The 20,695-nt window shown below is 42.8% G+C and overlaps 1 protein-coding gene across 1 annotated transcript in view; it reads left to right on the top strand.

Annotated features, from left to right (window-relative positions):
- Positions 1-349: 349 nt before the first annotated feature.
- Positions 350-20,695, top strand: part of SLC1A3 (solute carrier family 1 member 3) — an 81,031-nt gene continuing 60,685 nt past the window's right edge. The window contains exons 1-2 of the mRNA XM_090276171.1: positions 350-478; positions 2,014-2,286. Coding sequence (XP_090132297.1) covers positions 2,106-2,286 — 181 coding nt within the window. The 5' untranslated portion in view covers positions 350-478; positions 2,014-2,105. The remainder of the gene's footprint in view (positions 479-2,013; positions 2,287-20,695) is intronic.

The raw sequence follows: 20,695 nt of genomic DNA, 5'->3' as shown, positions 1-20,695 counted from the left end.
CCTTATAAGAGGAGGGAACCTGCAATAATGTGACATGATTCAATTTAGCCTCAGAAAAGTCTTCTTTGAAACGTCCTAATCAAGACTTCCAGCTTTCTGAGTGTGCGTTCGCTTTATCCTTTCATTCTTCCTGGTCCCGGTTTTGCATTTCTAATGCAAGTGAACCGACAAAGCGTGAAAGTGGTCTAAGGAGCAAAACAAAGCCAGCAAGCCTGCTTCTGGTGCGCCAGGATTAATCAATATTCCAGAAACCTCGGGCTTCCCGGCTTGGTCCGCCGCGGTGTTTTGCTTTTTCCCCGACTCCCGCGGCCCGGGCGCAGACTCCGCCCCTTTCCTTAAGTTGCGCTGATAGTAACCAGCGGTCGCAGAGCACATGCCTGCTGGCTCCCTGCGCCGTGTGACCCCGCGCTTCCCTGCTCGGGAATCCCCCTTGTCATTGCCCGGGGGACCTCTCCCACCCGTCGCACCATCAGGAGAGGTAAGCCTCACGTCCTGTATTCCCGCTGGGTGGAATTTCTGGTTCCACTTCTCTGCCAGTGGATCCTGTTTCCCAAGCAGAGGAGTCGCGAGAGGGAAAAGCTAGCCATTTTGGTAGATCAAGTCCGTGTTGGTCATTTAATGTCCTGAGCGTGGGGTGTCTCTTTCTGCCGTGTCTTGTGTTAATTTGGAGTTTGGTCATTCAGGGCGGTGAGGGGCAGAGAGATAGTAGGGTGAGATCTGGAAAATGATCAAAGCTGAGCTGGTCTGTTTAAAAGCAACTGCCTGGCTGGTTAAAGAGTATCAGAGATTAGGGGGGAGAAATCTTATCTCCGGAGTCTGCTCTTCATCACTTCTCCCTACATTTTTAATCTGCTCTGAAGTGTTAAAAAGAAAACATTGTAGGTCTTATTATCGCTGACCCTACCCTGTAATTTTATTTAAAGTCAAATCTGTTCAAGTCTTTTTCCAAGGAGTGCCCTTTCCCGGCGCACGCTGCACACGCTGGTTGCTTGCGCTGCCAGAGAGCACGTTGCAGGCACAACTATTTTTTTTTTTTTTCTCGGCTTGATCTATGGTAGAGATTAAGAATTAGAAATCTTGTAAAGCAGCAGGAGGTATCCCTTGATTTTTCAAACAGGATTTCCACCTCGGGAAAGATTGACTTAGCTATATTTTAATGACCTAGGAACACTTGAAGGAAACTAGAAACCACGCACTGTAATGTTTGGAATGAAAATCAGATTCATCTCTTCATCTGTTCTAGAAATCCTGAAATTTAAAATACTTGCGAGTCGCTGAGAGTTTCCTCAGAAGATTTCAGTATGTTTGTCATAAAGACCAATGCTACTTCATACTTCTGCTTGTAACAAAAATGGAAATTAATTATGATTTCAGATAATTTAAAAATGTGCCCAGAGTACTCTTCTTATTTCACAGAAAAAAAAAAGTAAAAAGTTATACTGTGAAATAGTCACATGTGTTTCCCAAGTCCTGTGGCTACTTGTATTCTTTTCACGGGCGTATTTGCTTGTTAATATTACGATTATTTTAATGGAGAAGCCAGTCGCTTTATTATATGTAACAGAAAACTCCAACTGAGAAATATCAGTACTTCATTTCCATTGACCTGGTTATGCCTTACCCATGCGTGCAACGTAAGCCATCAAGTAACTATTGAGTGTTTCTTGTGCGTTCAGTTCAATTGGCTATTTATTGAGGGTGAATATTGTGCAAAGCATTCAGCTAGGTTCTGGGGGACAAGGTAGGGGTACTCAGACATCCCAGCTCTGATGAACCCTCAATAGAGGGGGTAAGACAAACTTTAAAAAATAAAATACAGGTTTCTGCTCATATATCCTGAATTCCTGCACATTCCTCTCACAGGGTCTGTACAATATGCACATTCTAGGCGTTGTCATCCAGCCCTTGATTCCTACTGAGATTAAGCAGTTGGCCTGCAGCTTCTCCTGCTGTGGAGCTCACTGACGTCCCACCCCCAGAGAGCTAACTCTTGCCTCTTTCTCTCCCCTCTAGCTGTGTTCTCCAACGGCAAAGAGGTCTGGCTTTGGGGGATCTATTCCTAGACGTTGAAGTGCAGAGAACAGACACTCCTAGAGAAGTAAAGTATGACTAAAATCAGTGGAGAGGAGCCCAGGATGGGAGGCAGAATGGAGAGATTGCAGCAAGGAGTTCGTAAACGCACGCTCTTGGCCAAGAAGAAAGTGCAGAATATCACAAAGGAGGATGTTAAAAACTACCTGTTTCGGAATGCTTTTGTGCTGCTCACGGTCACTGCCGTCATTGTGGGTAAGTCTGTTGATAACAACCAAAAAAAAAAAACAACAAAAAAACTGTATCTTGTTTCCCTGAGGGCATCTGGCTGCCTGGGAATACTATTGGATAGACTGAGGGTAGTATTTATTTTAAAATGAGAGCCCATCCCGGTCTTCTCTCTGACTTTGAAGATTTTTTTCCCTGTTAAATGATAGTCGGTTGGCATGTTTGGACCAATAACCTCATGGGAATCTGAAAGAGGCATCCTTAGGCATCATGCAAATCAATAGGTTGTGTAGAAAGGGAAGTAAATCAAATGTTTTCCTATCCCATGTAAGAACAAAAGAATAATCATCTAATCATTAGGCCTGAGCAGGTAAATAACAATGGGAAAAAAAAAAAAGCAAGCATGCTAGATTTGGCCAAAATGTAATCATTATACAATGTCACTTTCACTTAAAACTAATTTATACAATTAGTGCACCCAAAATGAGATCCAGGTCCCTAAGAGTAATTATAATCTAACTGGTGCTGACTTGAAGTTGAGTATCCAGCATTTAGTTGTAAAGGCTGAATCTTTTCATGTGTTTGCAATCTCTCATAAAGTGGCTGGGAGAGGGAAACTGGGGAAACTCTTAACACAGATCTCTTTCATTCATCGCCTTGAAGTGCCTGTCATAAATAGCTATACCTTTTAAAAAACATTTCATCCTCTTACAAATTAGCATGGTTGACAGCAATCTGTACTAATAAGGCATTATTGTTTTGTTTGCTGTATTGGTATCTGAAGTAATAGTTTATTAGTTATGGGTGGCAGGGATCCTGCTTTACAATATAGCTAAGAACACTACTTACTTAGAACTTTTGACTGAACCCACACAGAAATCTTTTAGCTGATAAACTTCGTAGTCAGTGCCATGCTGTTAAAAAAGAAAATGCTTTAACTTAAATTTCTAATTATCTGCCCGCCAAAATGGCATTTGTGTACAGTTTTAATCTCTGCCTTGGGGTTTGCCAAGCTCTCCATCAAATATAAAGAAGGAATGACATAAAAACTAAGAAAATTCTGTAGCGTGTAAATGCAATTATAACTATACCCACCCCCCAAACAGGATTTTTAAGTTACAGATAAGTAGGAATACAGCAGAAGAGTAGTTTGTCACAAGACTCTATATATTCCATTTCAACCTCTTTGGCTTCATTTTTTTTCCCTAAAGATTTTATTTATTTATTTTTAGAGAGAGGGGAAAGAGGGAGAAAGAAAGGGAGAGAAACATTGATGTGTGAGGAAAACATCCATTGGTTGTCTCCTGCATGCCTCCAACCGGGGACCTGTCCCGCAACCCAGGCATGTGCGCTGACTGGGAATCGAACCAGTGACCTTTCTGTTTGCAGGTTTGCAGGTGGGCGCTCAATCCACTGAACCACACCAGCCAGGGCTTGGCTTCTTTTAGTACTATTTGCTGGTGAATGACTTTAGTTCATTTTAGAGACATTCAGAGACACAGTGTCCTGACTGAGTGAGGGAAAATAATGGCTTTCTTTAGTAAGTTCCCAGGTTTTAATTCGTTCCTAGAAGAAGTATTGCAGGACTATGTCATTGTCTTGAAAGCTGATGTAAAATGCTGTATGCTTACCTCGTTTTTGCTTTGAATAACAGTCATTGTCAAGACAAGGAACAGCTGTGTAATAATAGTGCACAGTTATATATAGTACTATTCCAGCTACTTTCTAGGTGTTCTGTATAGATTAGCTTAATCCTTAAACAAGTCTCTGACGTGAGTGGATAGGGATGATTACTAGGATCTTCATTTCATAGATGAGGAGACTGAACATGGAGAGATGGAGTAAATTGACCTAGGACATGCAGCTAGTAAATGCTGGAGTTGAAATCCAACTCTGGCTGTCTTGTGCCAGAAGCCACTCTTAACCACTCTGCCTTCCCGCTGCTCTGCTCTGGCGACTAGTTGACTTCTTGTTAGAGATGCGAGGCCAGGAAACAGTTGCTGTGTCTCGGTGGAGGCCGACAAGCAAGCGGTGCTAGATGCCTTCATATAGTGTTGTCATTTTACTATGTGATTTACCTGTTTAAACTCAGCAGAGAACTTTTAAATCTCCTACCAATGATTAAGCCGCATCCCTCATTCATTAAAGAAATACCCATTTATTTTGCAGTCCTATATGTGTAATAATAGAGCTCAATGATACTGGAGTATGTTTGGAAAAGATGCAGAAACGCTTGTTCAAAATGGCATTCTAAACACCAAAAGAGTTCATTCTCCAGGACAGAAATGTTTCAGTTAAAGAACAGAGGAATGGAAAGGGATAAAAATCTGAGAGTAGAAAACAGACCGATGGAGAAGAAACTTCGTGATTATGAAGAAATAATGTCTCTCATAGAAGAAAGATAATGCCAGGATTAAAAAATCCGTTTTCTCTGTGAGTTCTGGGGTTGTTTCCTAGCCCAATGAGGACGTCCGTAAGATTCGTGAGAATTGCAGTGAGTTGGCTGAGCTGGGGTAGATAACTTGGCAGCATGCCCTCGTGGTTGGCTTTTCTAATGGAAACTGAGGAGGTAGAAGTAACAAGAAGAAGGCACTAACAAAGGAACAAATAAAAAGAGCTCATTGACAGTCAGAGAGACCACTGAGTCTACACCAAAGACTTGGAATCACAAACAGACAACTTAGTAGCAGATCTAGGAGAGAAGGAAGAACCCTTCAGTTATCTCTTGGAGCATCTTCTGTTGAGGGCCCAGTGGAAACAAAGGCTCCATTTAGCTTGTCACTGGCCACCATGTCTCCATCAGCCCTAAAAGAAAGAATGGGGAAAGAACATGCCTAAACATGAACCCTCAGAATAATATTAAAACAACCAAACATAAAATAAATTTAAAAATGGAAATAAATGAACACCAACTCCCTGATTTACTTGCTGCAGTATAGGAACAAACTGCAAAAAAGGCCAGCAAGGAAGAAGAAAATAATTATTTTCCTGAAAGATGAGATGAGAAGAATTAGAGCTATTTTCTAGTCTTCAAATTCTGAAGTTTTAATTATTTAAAAGTAGAAAGAGACAGAGAAAGCCTATATATTGGGATACATTTTTGTTCAATCTGTTTTGTTTTGTCTTTTAGAAATAAAGTGACTGTACCTTTAGTATGTAGACTTGGAAACTAGAAAAAAATTATGGAGGAGTAGAGACATGGGAGTCCATATATTCAAAATAAAGCAAAGAACTGTAAATATTTTATACCAACTCCTCTGCTAGCACAGGCATAAAACCATTCATGCAGCTTGATGTCATTTCTAAGCGATGTCAAGGTTTGCGTGTGACATACGCAGGTAACAAAGCCCATGTAGAAGGAGCAGGTGAGCAACCCAAGAGAAGGTGGTGCCAAGTGCCAGGTCCCTTTCTGGGAGCTCGTTCTTTAAATGTCCAAGTGCCTTCCCATGCTGTTGCAGACATCTGTCTGGCAAAAACCACACCGAGAGGAGTGGTTACTGTCTTTCTTCCTCCAGGAAGCACTTTTGTGTTTCAGGTTATGGTAAATTGTGTTACAGTAACCTCAGACATCTCGCCGAAAGACACGGGAAGCCCTTTGTCACGTCCATGTCACAGAATACCTACTCTTTCCATGTCCAGGGAATCAAGAGCACAATAAAAATGAAATCTCAGGCCAAAGCAATGGATAGTAAGCTCAGCTGCAAGGGGAGGGAATCTGTAAATAGAATTGCATGAAATTGGATGGTGGTTTTACCTGAAAGAGTTCACAGATGCAACACCTAGCACCTTCCTCTGTTGTTGGTATGTACACACACACATACGCACACACGCATACTCACAGTTTAAGTTTGGGTTGTCCTTAAATGGGGTTGAGAGAAATTGGCGAATTTTCAGAAAAGAAAACTTACTGCCTAAATGTGCATAAAGCCCCTTTGGCAATTAATCTTTGGCAGTAAACTTAAATTGTGCTAAAATTCAATGCAATTTCATAATAGCTCTGAAGGATCTATGTATAAGAAACTGGTCACAATGGCTGCCTCTTAAGCTAGGAGCTGGTTATCTGGGGAATGGGATGAAAGAAATAGTACTTTCCTCTACATAATTTTTTTATTCTTTTTTTTTTTTTAAGGCTTTATTTATTTTTAGAGAGAGCGGAAGGGAGGGAGACAGAGTGGGAGAGAAACATCTATGTGTGAGAGAAAGATTGCTTGGTTGCCTCTCACACACCCCTAACCGGGACCAGGCCCATAACCCAGGCATGTGCCCTGACTGGGAATCGAACCAGCGACCTTTTGGTTCACAGGCTGGCACTCAATTCACTGCCAACCAGAGCTAAATAATTTTTTTTTATATATTTTGACTTCATTAACCACATTCATGTGTTATCTTCTATTATCTGCTAAATAACTTCTTTAAAAAAAGATTCAATGCTATTCAGCAATTTAACAAATAGTAAGTGCTGTGTGTATGCAATGAGGAGTCTACCCTCAGGTACAAAATGAGATGACAAAGGAATATACAGGTTCATGGACGGTAATAGGGGAGTTTGTCATTTACTCCAAAGGTCTTTTTTTTTTCACTGTGATCATATTATGCACACTGTTCTATATATATCTTTCTGTATTGGCACTTTAGAGGTTCCACTTTCTTATTAACAACATAGGTGTGCCATGTGGGAGAAAAAAAAATGCTGCTTTAGGCCTGGATTCACATGCCAGCTGTATTATTTAGCAGCTGTGTGATCCTAAGGAAGGCGTTTCACTGCTCCGAGCCTTGGTTTCCCCATCTAACAGTCCTGGGTGCTGGTCACTGTCCTCAGGGAATGTCCAGTCTTGTTTTCTTGTAGCAGTTAGTGAAGGATGTGCACCGACGTATCAGCAGGAGGATGGAAAGGAGAAGTTGGAAGGACACCTCTTCACCAGGGTCTTCCTGAGTCCTGGTGATTGAGTGCCTGTGAGCATTGACAGAAAGATGGTCCGGTATCTGGCTTAGGTGACCAGCAGATGACAGTGCCACCCGCAGAGGTGGAACACGGGAAGAAATGGGAGGGGGGATAATCTCAGTTGAGAGCATGTTGAATTTGAGACATGGGTTTGAGCAGTGGAGAATCCATGCAAGAGGCTCCCCATGAACATTTGTGAAGTATTGCGGCTCTAGACTGAGCAAGGACAGGTGCTGTCTTTGAATGTTAAATGAATAATGATCGATGAATCAGGATACCCCACTGCATACACTACCCTGTAAGCGAGTCTGTATGAACTCCAGGGCCCCTTATGACTAAGAGCAGTGGTCTCCCAGGAATGCCGCGGCCGTGTTCTGTTTCCCCAGCCCATATGCAACATCTCAGTGGGACAGTCAGCTCAGCCACGCGGGCTCGCAGATGTGGTTAGCTGCTGCGTGGGAGTGACTAGTCCTGGGGCCAGACTGGCCAAGGACTTGGGCTCGTGGAGTGGGCACAGTCTGGTACCCATACTGACATCCTCTCGGCTTCCCCCCAAAAGGCATCTCCACACAGATTGGACTCCTGGAATCTAGAGAATGGTGAACAAATTTTGGGGCTTGGATTTGTGGTTTCCTCAACACTTCCTGGAAAAGAGAAGGGGGAGAGGGAGCTTCAGGACTCGGGGGGTGTGGGGAGGGGGTGCTCCCCCAGCAGAGGGCTGGGAGAGAAGGTTAGGCCTTCAGAACTGAGAAGCGGTGGATTTGCACTGCCCCGCTCTGGAGGAATGATTCGAGAATGGGATGCACGGACTACAGTCTAATGTTTCTTTTAATTTTTATTGTTTAAGCTGTTACAGTTGTTCCTCCTTTTCTCCCCTTCCACTCCCTCCCCCAGCCCCACCCTCTCCCCACCCCCAGCCAATCCCCACATTGTTGTCATTGTCTGTGGCTTGTGTGTAAATAGAGTCTGATGTTTCTCTGCTTCGTGCAATAACTGTCATGTGCTCGTGGCACACTTGGACCCCAGCCCTCTCTCCCACCTTCCCCAAAAGCATTCTAGGGGGCTGCCCCTATCATGGGGGTGTGGGCCAGTACAGTCTTGCAGAGTGGATTGGAGCCTATGGATTCTGGAGTCAGACACTTAGGGCTATGTCCCAGGGCTGGAACTGACTGTCTGCATCTTCATGTGTAAAATCGAGTAATTTTACACCTCTCTGCCAAGATTTGTGTCTCCGTTCTGCCACTTACAGCCATGTAACCTTAAATAATTTCTTAAGTGCCTGGCAGGCAAAATGTCCATAGAAACTGTAAAGCCTTTGTTTTCTGCTTCCGTCTTTGCTCTGGTGTTGAGTGGAAATACACACTGATCTGATGCTGCGGGTCTGCCAGGGAACTGAGACCCAGGGACGTGGGGAGAAGAGGGGGCAGGAAAGGGAGAGGACAGCCGTCACCTGGGTTAGGTCTAGAAGTGGCTACTATTTCCTTGGCTAGAGAAGAGAGCCAAGACGGTTGTAGGAAGAGACCTAATAAGTTGTCAAGGGCTTTGAGAGGCAGAGATGAAAGCCTCTGCGTAAGTGACACCGTCATCAATCCCTTCCCTACCTGGCCTCCTGGGCCGAAGCAGAAAGCAGTCCCCAGGCGGCTGTCACCACAGTACAGGCAGCTCAGTACAGGGAGTGCCTGACAGCAGATACCTCCCTCAGCAATCGGCGAAGTTGGTAAAAAAAAACCAAAAACGTTTTCAATAAATGTTTTCACATACTCAGTAGTGCATTTTTGTTCGTGCCGCTCAGGACCAATGTGAGAGCCACCAGCTTCCTGGTTTCTCCTTTTCTCCAGTGTTTTGGTGTCTGCTGCTCATTAACTGCCACCCCTATCAGACGGGATGAGGGGTTCAGGGAACGTGGGAGGAGGGTTGCTGGTTTCTGACAGAGTTGGTAAAAGTTATTTTAAAGGCTTAAGGTTCTGAGATGATCTCTGGATTTTATTTTGCTCTGTTTTCTTCCTCCTCATTCAGAAAAGGAGAAAACTGAGCAGGCAATTTCAGATTTGTTTCTCTTTCAAGTAGGTAATCAAATGCGCAGGTGTGTCCAGAAGCATTACCCGCGGGAGTAATTCCCTCCGCGGCTGCGTCGTTACAGTTTGCAAAGCGCGGTCCCAAGGCCAGTGCACCCCGCTGCTGATCCGTATCTGCGAGTGTCTGGGATGCAGCTGAGAAGGCACAGTCTAAAGTCCTGGTTACAGACCCAGCTCTGCCCTCAACTAACTCACTTAATGACTTAAGACAAATCTCTGGGCCTCCTATTTTTGCAACAGCAAAGTACACTTGCACTTACGTCTGCTTCCAACTACGAAATTCTATCATTAAAAGTCTAATTTGCCTTCCTCTAAAGGAGAATGTGTGGCATTAGCTTGACAAGTGTTTTCTAATCCACGACCCTATACCATTGGGAGGAACTTTCCCCATGCCAACGCCCTCTCCATCCATCCCCGCCAATCTAACAAGCAGCCTTCTTCTCCTGCTTTGAATTCTCGAGGACGGTCAAGTGCCTGACTCTGGATGTGATGACCACGGCTTGAGGACACCAGTGAGGGAGGCACCCTCCCCAGAGCCGCTGCCGCCTACCCATCTTCTGCCCAACCCTCCTGAATCACAGGAGGAAAATCACGGGCATTTGTGTTGGCTACGGGGCAGCAAGGTTGGGAAGAGCCCACGCTGTTTGGAAGAAGCTGCTGGAATGTCAGCACCGCCTTTTCCGAGTTGTACATTCCAGGTGTTGGAGTGCTCGATATTTATGGAACACTGGGATGCTATCATTCATCAAGTATTTGGCCTGGCAGCGAGGTGAGCGTATCATTGCCGAGGGATGAGGAAACACACAGAGTGCCTCAGGACACAAAGTTCAGCCTTTGTGCGCACCGAGGATAAAAATTGTTTTATGTCAAGCGCCAGTGCTGTTAAACTTGCCCAGAGCTTATTCCCTAAACCAAGATTATTCCTACCACTGTGCGCAGTCAAGAGATATACTCAAGCCCTTGCCAGGTAGCTCAGTTGGTTGCAGCATCATCCCGATACACCAAAGTTGCAGGTTCAATTCCCAGTCGCCCATACAAGGATCAACCAATGAATGCATAAATAAATGGAACAACAAATCAATGTCTCTCCCTCCCTCCCCACCTCTTTCTCTCTCCCCCTTCCCCCCTTTACCCCCTTTGCTCTCTCCCTCTAAAATCAATAAATTAAAAAAAAAAATTTTAAATAACAAAAAAAGATATGTACCCAAGTGGTTTTGAAAACAAACAGTGGAATAAAAAATGCCAGAACTAGATAAAGGAAGCTACGCCCTGGATGAATTAAGATAAGGTGGGCAAAGGCACTCCTTGTTTTCTCTGTATCATATCAAAGGCTCGAAGGTAAATTTAGGAGCAGCAAGTTGAAAGGCACACTCAAGTTTTGAATTTCAAGACTGAGTTTCTGTCTTCCAAGAGGGCAACTCCATTCTTCTTGTCCCCAAAGAGACTTCTCCAGTTCTCCAGCAATGATTCCAGACTACAAACTGCTGCTGCTTCCCAGGGAGAAAACAGCGGGCTATCAGTGAGTGACTTTGTACTCAGCATCTTGTAAGATGAAGCTCATTTGTCCCTAATGAGAGTAGAGCTGGACAATTGCTGCCCTTCTCACCCTGAAAAGATGGCCTCTGCTTTTAGACACATTGCACCCCTTGAAATTCCATCTTTAAAGCAAGGAAGGCAAAACCCCAGGCATATGTGTGTGTGCTGGTGTCTTCGGCTTATTGATGAATGCGAAGGTAAAGGCATCAAGAAGGAGGTCTTTTCAGAAACTACCTCTGACCCAAGTTGTCTTTTTATCTATTTATTTTTGCATTCTTAGATTTGCTTTTATAAGGCAAACCACGTAGTCATGTAAACAAAGCTGAGATTCAGTGAACTTCCCAGGGCTCTGTAAGTCCTGGCGTTGTGATGCTCGAGACAAGGTGATGGATGATGAACAAGCATGTTACCTCTCTGCCTGGCGTTCACAGTGTGCATTTTCAGCTTCGGGGTTCTAACCATTCCAACAGCGAACTGGTTGAAGCAGCATGTGAGCCCATAGTGACTGAGTTCCGAGTTTTTTTAGACTCACTTCCTGGTCTCCAAGAAAAAAAGCTGTTTGGTCAGGAGGCGACCTGCTTGCCATAAATTGGAGCACAAGTGACTTTCCTCTTCGTGGCCCAGATGAAGTAAACTCATTGTTAAAGCAAATTAAAGCTGGATTGACGAGAAACCAAGCCAGGCCCAAAGTGACTCTTTAGAAAGATCAAAGCCTCTAGCAGAAAAGATGCAGAATACAATTCGGTCATATTTGTTGTTTAATTGTGGGCCATTTCTTCTCACTCATTTAGTTTGCTGTTTTACTTATGAAACAAGTGCATTTATACTGCCCCAAATCAAAAAGTACAAAATGGTACAGAATAAAAGAATGGAAGTATTCCACCCACCCGTCCCGCAGGTACTCAGTTCACCCTGTTATCAGTGTCTTGTGTGCCTTTAGAGTTCTGTTATGAGCATAAAAACAAATGCATATTTTTTGCCTTTTATACAAGTAGTAGCATATTGTGTATAGCCCACTTCACACCTCGCTTTTTCCTTTACAATATTTCTTAGGTATTATTTCCTTATTGGCACATAAAAAGCCTTCTCATTCTCTCTTGGGGCTACATTGTATGGGTGCCCCATAAGTATTTCGGCAATTCCCGTTGATGGACCCTTAGGTTGTTTCCATGCCTTAGATATTAGTTTTAAAAACAGTTTTGTGTAAAAGTTATTCATCCAGGTAACTGTGAGATACATCCCTAGAAATGACATTGCTGAGACTAAGTGTATAGACATTTGTAATTTTGTTAAGTTTTGCTAATTTATACCCCAAAGAGGTTGTAATTTACGCTCCCAAATTGTGGGATTTAAAAAACAGGTTGGCCCCGTGCTGCCACTGCTACAGGTAAGGATGAGTGGATTTTACCATTTGTAGGGGGTGGCAACCATATGACACGCAGGCAGAACACATAAGGGGAACTTAGAAATTTTACATATATTTCACTTCCAGTTTCTACTCCCTCAGAACAGTATTTTCCACCAATAAGGAAGGTAACAAGGTTCTGATGATTTTATTTCTGATGATTTTTGTTTCTCAAATAGAAGATGTTTTTTTTTAATGATATTGGCTTGGACCTTTAAAAGACCTGTAGGATTATTTTTAAACTAAATTACCATTGCACATAGCCTGCGTTCGTGCAGTTTTAGGAAAAGAGCACCAGGCCTTTTGTTTCCTCTGGTACAGGTGTCTGTCACGTCAGGCGCCACGTGCACTTGACCCTGCAGCTGCACCCTGCATGGTCATCAGTCACTCGAGGCTCGTTCATCTGGGCACCGTGGGTGGAACAAGGCTGCGGCAGGTGGGAACACCTCCAGCAACAGGAAATACCAAAGGACAAAAGAGTGAGCCAGGCCAAGGCTCACGTCTCTGAAAGACGTGGGAACTGGGCGGTGGGGTGGGGTTGAAAGGTTACCTCAAATAGTAGCTTCTCACCAGAAAATGCCTGGAAGTTTGGGCTGAAACAAAAGGCCAGGGGCCAGCAGACCCCTTTGGCAGGTAAATGCATTGTTACGTCCTTGCCCTTTTTGTAGAAACAATCTAACGGAACTTTACGTCCGCCGGCTTCACCAGGCTGGCCTGAGACAGGCTGAGGACGTCTCTAAACTGGGCTAAAATCTAGTTCTGAAACAACACTTTTATTCACTCTCAAATAATTATTGTATTCCTGTCTTAATAACTGTGATGGCAAAATTGACAGAGCATTTTTGACTTATATGCTTTCATATGCATTATCCAGGACTTTAGAATTCATTAGAAGAAACAAGATGAATTCATATAAAGAAGCTAAGCTTTATAATGCTTTTTTTGGTTTATATGATTCTTTTAAACTTAGAACATTTAGCTGAGAATATTAAAGTTCAAGGGGATCTTAGATACTGCCTATTTCTATCAATCCCTCCCATTTTTCAGGGTTTTTTTTTTTTTTCTTTTTTTTAAATGATTATGTGGTTGGAAGATATGGACTTAGTTGCCATGTAACCTTGGACACGTAGTTTATTCTTTCTGGGGCTCAGTCTCCTCATCTGTATGGTAGTGATATTAAATCCTATAGGTTAGATATGAATGTTAAATCATTTCAGTCAAGTATCTATTGGCAGAATTTACCGGCCATCTCAGATGCAGAAACCTCCTTTCTGACTCTCAGTCCATGATCTTTCTACAGCATCAGTCACACCTGCTGGCCTTCATGTCCAGAAAACCTGCCTTGTGAGAGAATTAGGGATCAGGAACCACCACTCTGAGTATGTGAATCTAGAGATCTAAGTGTAAAAGAAATCATAGTTCACTCAAGAACCAGTTTCCCAGATCATGAGAGAGAATCACGGGGCAGAAGAGAGGGATGTTCCTAAGGGGGGCTCCCATGCTCACGGAGGGCAGTGGGGAAACTGACTGACTGTGGGACAAAGTGACGCCTCCGTCCAGGACACTGTTCAACAGCAGCGGGAGGCCAGGCACTCAGGAGACTGGTTGCCCGAACGGGAACAGTCCTCCTGTTGGTTTGCTCATTCATTCAACAGTGTATTACCACGTCCTATACCAGGAGCTGTTCGGAGGGCTTACTATACAGGGAACAAAATTGAAAACATGAAAACAAACCATCAAAACCTCTGATCTTGTGGAGCTTATATTTTAGCAGGCAGAGATCATAATAAACAATAAGCATAATAAATTAGAAAATTATATTGTGTTTTGGAAGGTGATAAGAACTGCTGAAACAAAGCCAGATAAGGGAGAAAAAAAGGTCAAAGTAGGCCTTATGAAAGAAGATGACATTTGAACTTTTTTTTAATTATGTTTAATTGGTTATACTATTACAGTTGTCCCAATGTTTCTCCCTTTGCCCCCCTCCACCCAGCACCTCCCACTCCCTCAGGCAATTCTCACACCTGAGTTCATGTTCATGGCTCACGAGTATAAATTCTTTGGCTGCTCCATTTCCTATACTGTACCTTACATCCCATGGCTATTCTGTAAGTGATGTATTGATACATACATATTTACTGACATTTTATTGTTCATAGTTTTGATCTTTTTCTTAAATAAATCCCATTAACATTTCCTATAATAATGGTTTGGTGCTGATGAACTCCTTTAGTTTTTTCTTGTCTGGGAAGCTCTTTATCTGCCCTTTGATTCTAAATGTTAGCCTTTCTGGGTAGAGCAACCTTGGCTGTAGATCCCCGTTTTTCATGACTTTGAATATTTCTTGCCAATCCCTTCTAGCCTGCAAAGTTTCCTTTGAGAAATCAGCTGACAGTCTATGGGAACTCGTAGGTAGCTAACTGCTTTTCTCTTGCTGCTTCTAAGATTCTGTCTTTAGCTTTCACCTTAGGCATTTTCATTATGATGTGTCTTGGAGTGAGCCTCTTTCCATCCATCTTGTTTGGGGACTCTCTGTGCTTCCTGGACTTGCATGTCTATTTTCTTCACCACATCAGGGAAGAGCAAGAAATTGGGAATCTATTTGAAAAAATAATAAAAGAGAACTTCCCTAATTTGGTGAAGGAATTTGAACTAAGTCTTAAAGGAAGTAAGCCTTGTGACTTCCTGGGAAGAATGTTCTAGGCAGAGAGAAGAACCAGTACACGCCCTAAAGAGGGATCGTGTCAACAAGGAGGCAGATGTTGAAACAGGTGAGGGGGAGTGGAGAAGGAGATGAGTTCTGAGTATAGTGGCACTAGGGAAGCAGGCCAGGTACAGAAATTGCACAGCCTGAGGCTTTCACTCCATGTGAGATGGGGAGCCAGTGGCGGGAGCAGAGAGAAGTGACATTCTGACCTAGGTTTTAAAAGGTCCCTCTGCATATTATGTTGGGAATAGAATGTAGGGAGTCCAAAGTGGAAGCAGGGAAACCAGTTAGAAGGCCATTGCAGTAGTCCAGGCCAAAAAGAGGGTGATATTTAAATCTTGGAGCCTTCTTTGTTTATAAATGGGGCGAGAGAGGACAGAGGCCTGCAGAAGGCCACATAGAGAGGTAAAGGAAGGCTAGAACTAGCACCCCAACTTCACCCATTCACTGAACATCTAGAGAGCATCTTCTCTATGAGTTTTTCCACACCACATAAGAAGCAGCTTGGTGAGGAGGGCTAGCGATTTTGCAGGTTAGACAGACCCCTAACACTCTGTGCAGCTCACTTGTGAGTGTAGGTGGAATCTGAGACTTTGCTTCTAACCAAGAGAATATGGCAAAGGTGATAGATGTCACTCTGGCAATTTTGCTACATCATAGATTGTATCTAATACATTACATCTCATGAGAGTCGTAACCTTGAGACAAAGTAGTGCTAGATTTGTGTTATTGTTACAGAAATGAAAAATTCATAACTGGGAAATAATAATATTTTTTCATATAAAACCAGTGGTCCACTATCAACAGGAATATTTGATACTTACTTCTTAGGCCATCTTGCATACTTGTGGACAGCTTGGTGCCTTCTCTGGCTAAAGATCAATAGGCCAAGTTTTTCTGAGTATGAATCGGAATTCCTGTTGACTGGTATGCAGTGTGGGGCTGGCAAAGCTAGTGGGCCCATCTGGGTGGGCACATGGTAGTTTTCTTATGGCCAGCCTCAGAATGTCAGGTCTTTCAAGATCAATGCACTATTAATTTTAGATTCTCTTCTGGCGTCTGAGCTCTTTGAGGGCATCATCTCTTTTTCGGGAGAATTTTGCATTTCTAGTGATAAGCCTAGAAGGCCTTGATCTGCCAGTCAGTTTGGAGATGAGGTACGGACTTAGTAATATTTCACCATTTCAAATCCAGCATTTATCGAAAGATAAATTGGGTGATTTGGTCTAAATTTTACTTCAAACTGCGTCGCATTCTTTTACTTATAAATAGTTTCTGACTTCTTAATATTTTCAATTTTTTTTTCAGATTAAATATAGACCATATTCTTACAATAGCTCTTCAGCTTTTAACGTGTGTGTGTTTAGCTTCCAAAAGCAAACCCGTGAGGTCCTCTCTCTGAGGCTCCATTGTACACATTGTGCCTTAGTTTAGAAAGCGAAGTGATATTCAATCTTCCAAAGAAGTGTTTGTTGTGTAGACTCCCCAGGGGAAACAGTGACCCCCTGAAGGACTCTCTGCTTGAGCTTTCCATGTTAGAAGAGAAAAATAAAAATACATCTTTCTTTTTCATAGCACTAAGCCAGCAGCGTTAATTTTGAGCACCTTAAACGTTCCAGTTAAGATAGTTCCTAGGTTCTAGAAATCTTGTTCAAATGTTAAAACAGGCGTGAGAGATGACTGTTGACCGAGCATGAGCGATCTGTACATTGCTTGTGACACCTATGTATTGCATCATTTCACCAAGGTGGAGACTTAGCAAAGGGTGCTTCAGCTCTAACAAATCCTGTTGGGAGGTCATGCTGATTATTATTGTTACTTTTGCAGAGTGATCAATACTAAAGCATCCGTTCTTTTGCACCAAAGATCTGGTGGCCATAAAGATTTTTCTTAGCTCTGGGAACAGCAATCGATGGGCTTCAAATAAGAGCCACTAATGGAGCTCAGCTCTGCAGAGGCAATGAGCCTCTTTAGCAGGAGGCGCAGGCCTCCCCACCTGGCTGCCTCCAATCAATCAGAGGGGCAGGGTGTGGGGGGCTCTGGGCTCTGAGAAGCCCGAGTATCAGGCTGTGAGGACATGTGTCAGGGAGTGTTTTCATTGCTGGCGTAGAATGTAGTCAGAAACTTGAACTGCTTACCCCCAAAAAGCGGTCTTGGCATTCAGAGCGCTTGCTCCTGAGTTGATGCTGAGGCCTGGATGACCCTGTCGCACCGCTAACGCTGCCCTTCAGAGTAGAAAGCTGGACAAAAATGACTTCTGTGTATTCACGTAACAGATGAATTGAAAAATGCTAGATGTTGCCTTCGTTAAATAAAATCAACAAAACTTTTTCGCAGTTTAAGCTCTACATTTACTTAACCTAATTCAAAAAGACTAAAAAGCAAGGCATTATATTGCGTATCCACTCGGGCCCTTGCATTCAGTACCATGACCACGGACAGGCCACGAGTACAGCGTGGTGAGTGCAGGTGTGAGGCCTGGCGTGGGACAGTGTTGGGGCGAAGCCCACCTCAGGCACTCACCTGGTCTTGGCAGAGCAGACTGCCTGCTCTTTCTGTGGTTCGAGCAGCTCACCTGGCCTCTCAATGATTCCGGTCCTTCCTCATGGAGTCCTGGCCTCCGTGGGGTCGGGGAGGCCGTGTGCTTGTGAGGACCTGGCCTCTTGCATGTGCTGAAGACTGTTCACTGTTGTCATCACGCGTGGGAACCAGAAGCACATTTTTATGTAATGTCCTTTCCACTTTGCTGCTGACGGTTTCCAAGAATTAAAGTGTGTGCCATGGAGGGAAAAGGCAGGATTTTTTTTTTCTTCCAGTTTCAGGCTATTTTAATGAACAAATTTTATATAAGTTTAGTTAAATCATTCCATGTAAAGGGACTTAGTGTAACCCTTTTAAACAGTGACCTAGGATAAAGAACCATATTTTGTTTTTTGGTTTTTTAAGATTTTTTATTTATTTGTTTTTAGAAAAAGGGAAGAGAGGGAGAGAAACATCCATGTGTGGTTGCCTCTCACATGCCCCCAACTGGGGACCTGGCCTGCAACCCAGGCATGTGCCCTGACTGGGAATCGAACCAGCGACCTTTCGGTTCACAGGCCGACGCTCAATCCACTGAGCTACACCAGCCAGGGTGGGCTATTTTAATTAACAAATTTTATGTAAGTTTAGTTAAATCATTCCATTAAAAGGGGCTTAGTGTAACCCTTTTAAACAGTGACCTGGGGTAGACAACCATATTTTGAAGTCTTCATATGTAGGACCTGTGATGGGTCCCAGGATGTGCCAGGTGCCTCCAGAACACCTCTGCAAAGCCAAGATTATTACTCAAACGCTTCCACAGTTTAGAGGTTAGAGATGCTGAAGACCCAGGACCTCAGCTCGTTTGAGAATTGTTCTGGGGCCCAGGCTACAGGGATGTGTTTGTGTTGGAGAGGCATTGAAGTGAAATAGAAGGCTTTGTTTGGAATCCCCACTTACTAGCTCTGTACCCTTGAACAAGTTAACTAATTTCTGAGCATCAGTGTATTCATCTTTCAAATAGACATGACAATATCTACCTCATAAAGTAGCGATGAGAATCAGGCCACCATTAACCCATAGCAAAGGCTCAATAAATTTTTCCCTTCCCCAATAGGATCTCTTCCCCTAGAGTAGTCATGGCTCACTTGGTAAACCCAGAGATAGTGAACAGGCCAAAGCACAGTCAGGGGCAAAACTGATTTAAAATGTTAACATTGTTTACTACTATAAACAACTCCTGTCTTCAAAGCATTTGACCTAAAACCATCCCGTATAAATAAATGATGTCTCCTTTTCTGTTCCTACTATAAATAGGAGCTTTTAGAAAATGTGGGTTCTGTACTGGAGAATGTGAAGAAATTAAGACATTCTAGAGTCATTGATGTCAGGACTATACTTCCAGGCAAGACCAGCTCGTTGCCTGGAAGGAGGCTCCCTAACTGTCTCGCTGTTGCTCTGCAAGATATTTAAGGGACTTTGTTATTTGCATGTTGCCCAGAATCCCTTCATGGAGCTAGATCACTCTCCCTCCTAAGACCCAGATGAAAACTGCTTGCGCCGAGTAAACATGCGGTTTGCTGAGGGAAGAGAGAAGGCACATGGAGCGCCCGAGGAGAGAAGGAGGCTGGGTGCATACAGCCGGTGTGGGTGTAGAGAGGGGAATAGGGTCAGCGTTGGCAAAGGTCAGACTTTGGGGCATGGGATCAGGTGCCCCTAGTATTTACAAAAAGTACGCCCTTCCTTTACACTGACTTATCTCTTGTTCCTAGAATCTGTATCATTAGTATGGCAACTATCTGATCAATTTTTTTCTAAATTATAACTTAAATAGGTTTTCTGGACTAGCCTGGATCCTACCCAACCCTGGAAATGCTGTACATGAATAAATACGTTTCTAGTAACAGCCAATGGAGAGATGAATTTGTAAAACCAAACCTGGTCTTAAATGGTTACTTGGAGGATATTGAAAATTCCTAATAGCTTGATATGTTCAAATTCCAAATGACCAAAACGAGCTGCTTGTGTTTACTGTGAATATTTTTTGTTATAACTGAATGACAGAAGTTTAAATGCATTTAAATAAAGATCAGAAAACATGATCAATTCCAGTGAACTTACATTTGACTAGAAGTAAAATTTATAAATCTTTATTGATTTACTTACCAACTCGAAGGTGAAGCACTTACCTCACCATGACTTGGCCTTTATATGAATGAGCAGGGAAGATCCAGATGTAACCAGAACCTTATATAATTCCTGCGGTGCGGTGTCAAATAATGCTCTCTGTAACTCAGAATTCAATTCAATGCCGTACTCCAAGCCAAGTTCAGGAAGATATAAAGTTTAATATGTTAAAAACAAAGAGAACAAACAATCAAAGAAGGAAAATGAATTAAATATTTATTAAACTTGGGAGGAGGAGAGAAATTGAAGTTTATAATTCTTTTCTCCCCCCAGGGATCAAACCCGCAACCTAGTTATGTGCCCTGACCAGGAATTGAATCTGCAATCTTTTGGTGTACAGGACAATGGTCTAATTAACAGAGCTACCTGGTCAGAGCATTTATAACTCTTAAAGAAATAACCTAATAAAAAAAGTACACAAACATTATTTAATAAAAATGAAAAACATCTGTATGTTTTAAAATGATAATATATGGCAAGCAAATTATAAAAATAGTTTTAGCAGATATTTTAGATATAGGCAAAGGGTAATTATCTTCATTATATAAAGAATATATCAAATGCATATGTACACATACATAAACTTTTTTTAAATTTTTTAATTTATTTTTTAGAGGGGGGAAGGAAAGGAGAAACAGGGAGTGAAATATTGATGTGCGAGAGAAACATCAATCGATTGCCTCTCACACACCCCCCAACCAGGGACCCGGCTGGCAATCCAGGCCTGTGTCCTGACCAAGAATCGAACCGGCAACCTTTTGGTCCACGGGCCTGCACTCAACCCACTGAGCCACACGAGCCAGGGCACATACATAAACCCTTAAACTATTTGGACTTAGAAAACAGTTGGGGAAAATACAATTAGAAAAAATGGTCAACATTATTAGATAGTAAGTAAATTCAAAGGAAAACCAAAATGCATACTATTTACTCATCACATTTATAAATTTTGCTTGTTTTAACAACTTTTTATGATAATGCTTTTAGCTCCTGAGGTATAGGAAATAAAGTCTTCTCATTCACTAATGGAGCCTTAAACTGCTGGGCCAATCCATTGGGAAAGC

This window comes from Furipterus horrens, unplaced genomic scaffold (genome assembly GCF_987537825.1).
Source record: "Furipterus horrens unplaced genomic scaffold, mFurHor1.1.pri manual_scaffold_5, whole genome shotgun sequence".
Classification (NCBI taxonomy): domain Eukaryota; kingdom Metazoa; phylum Chordata; class Mammalia; order Chiroptera; family Furipteridae; genus Furipterus; species Furipterus horrens.
The sequence above is the reverse complement of the archived record's forward strand: the minus strand, read 5'-3'. Positions and strand labels throughout refer to the sequence as shown.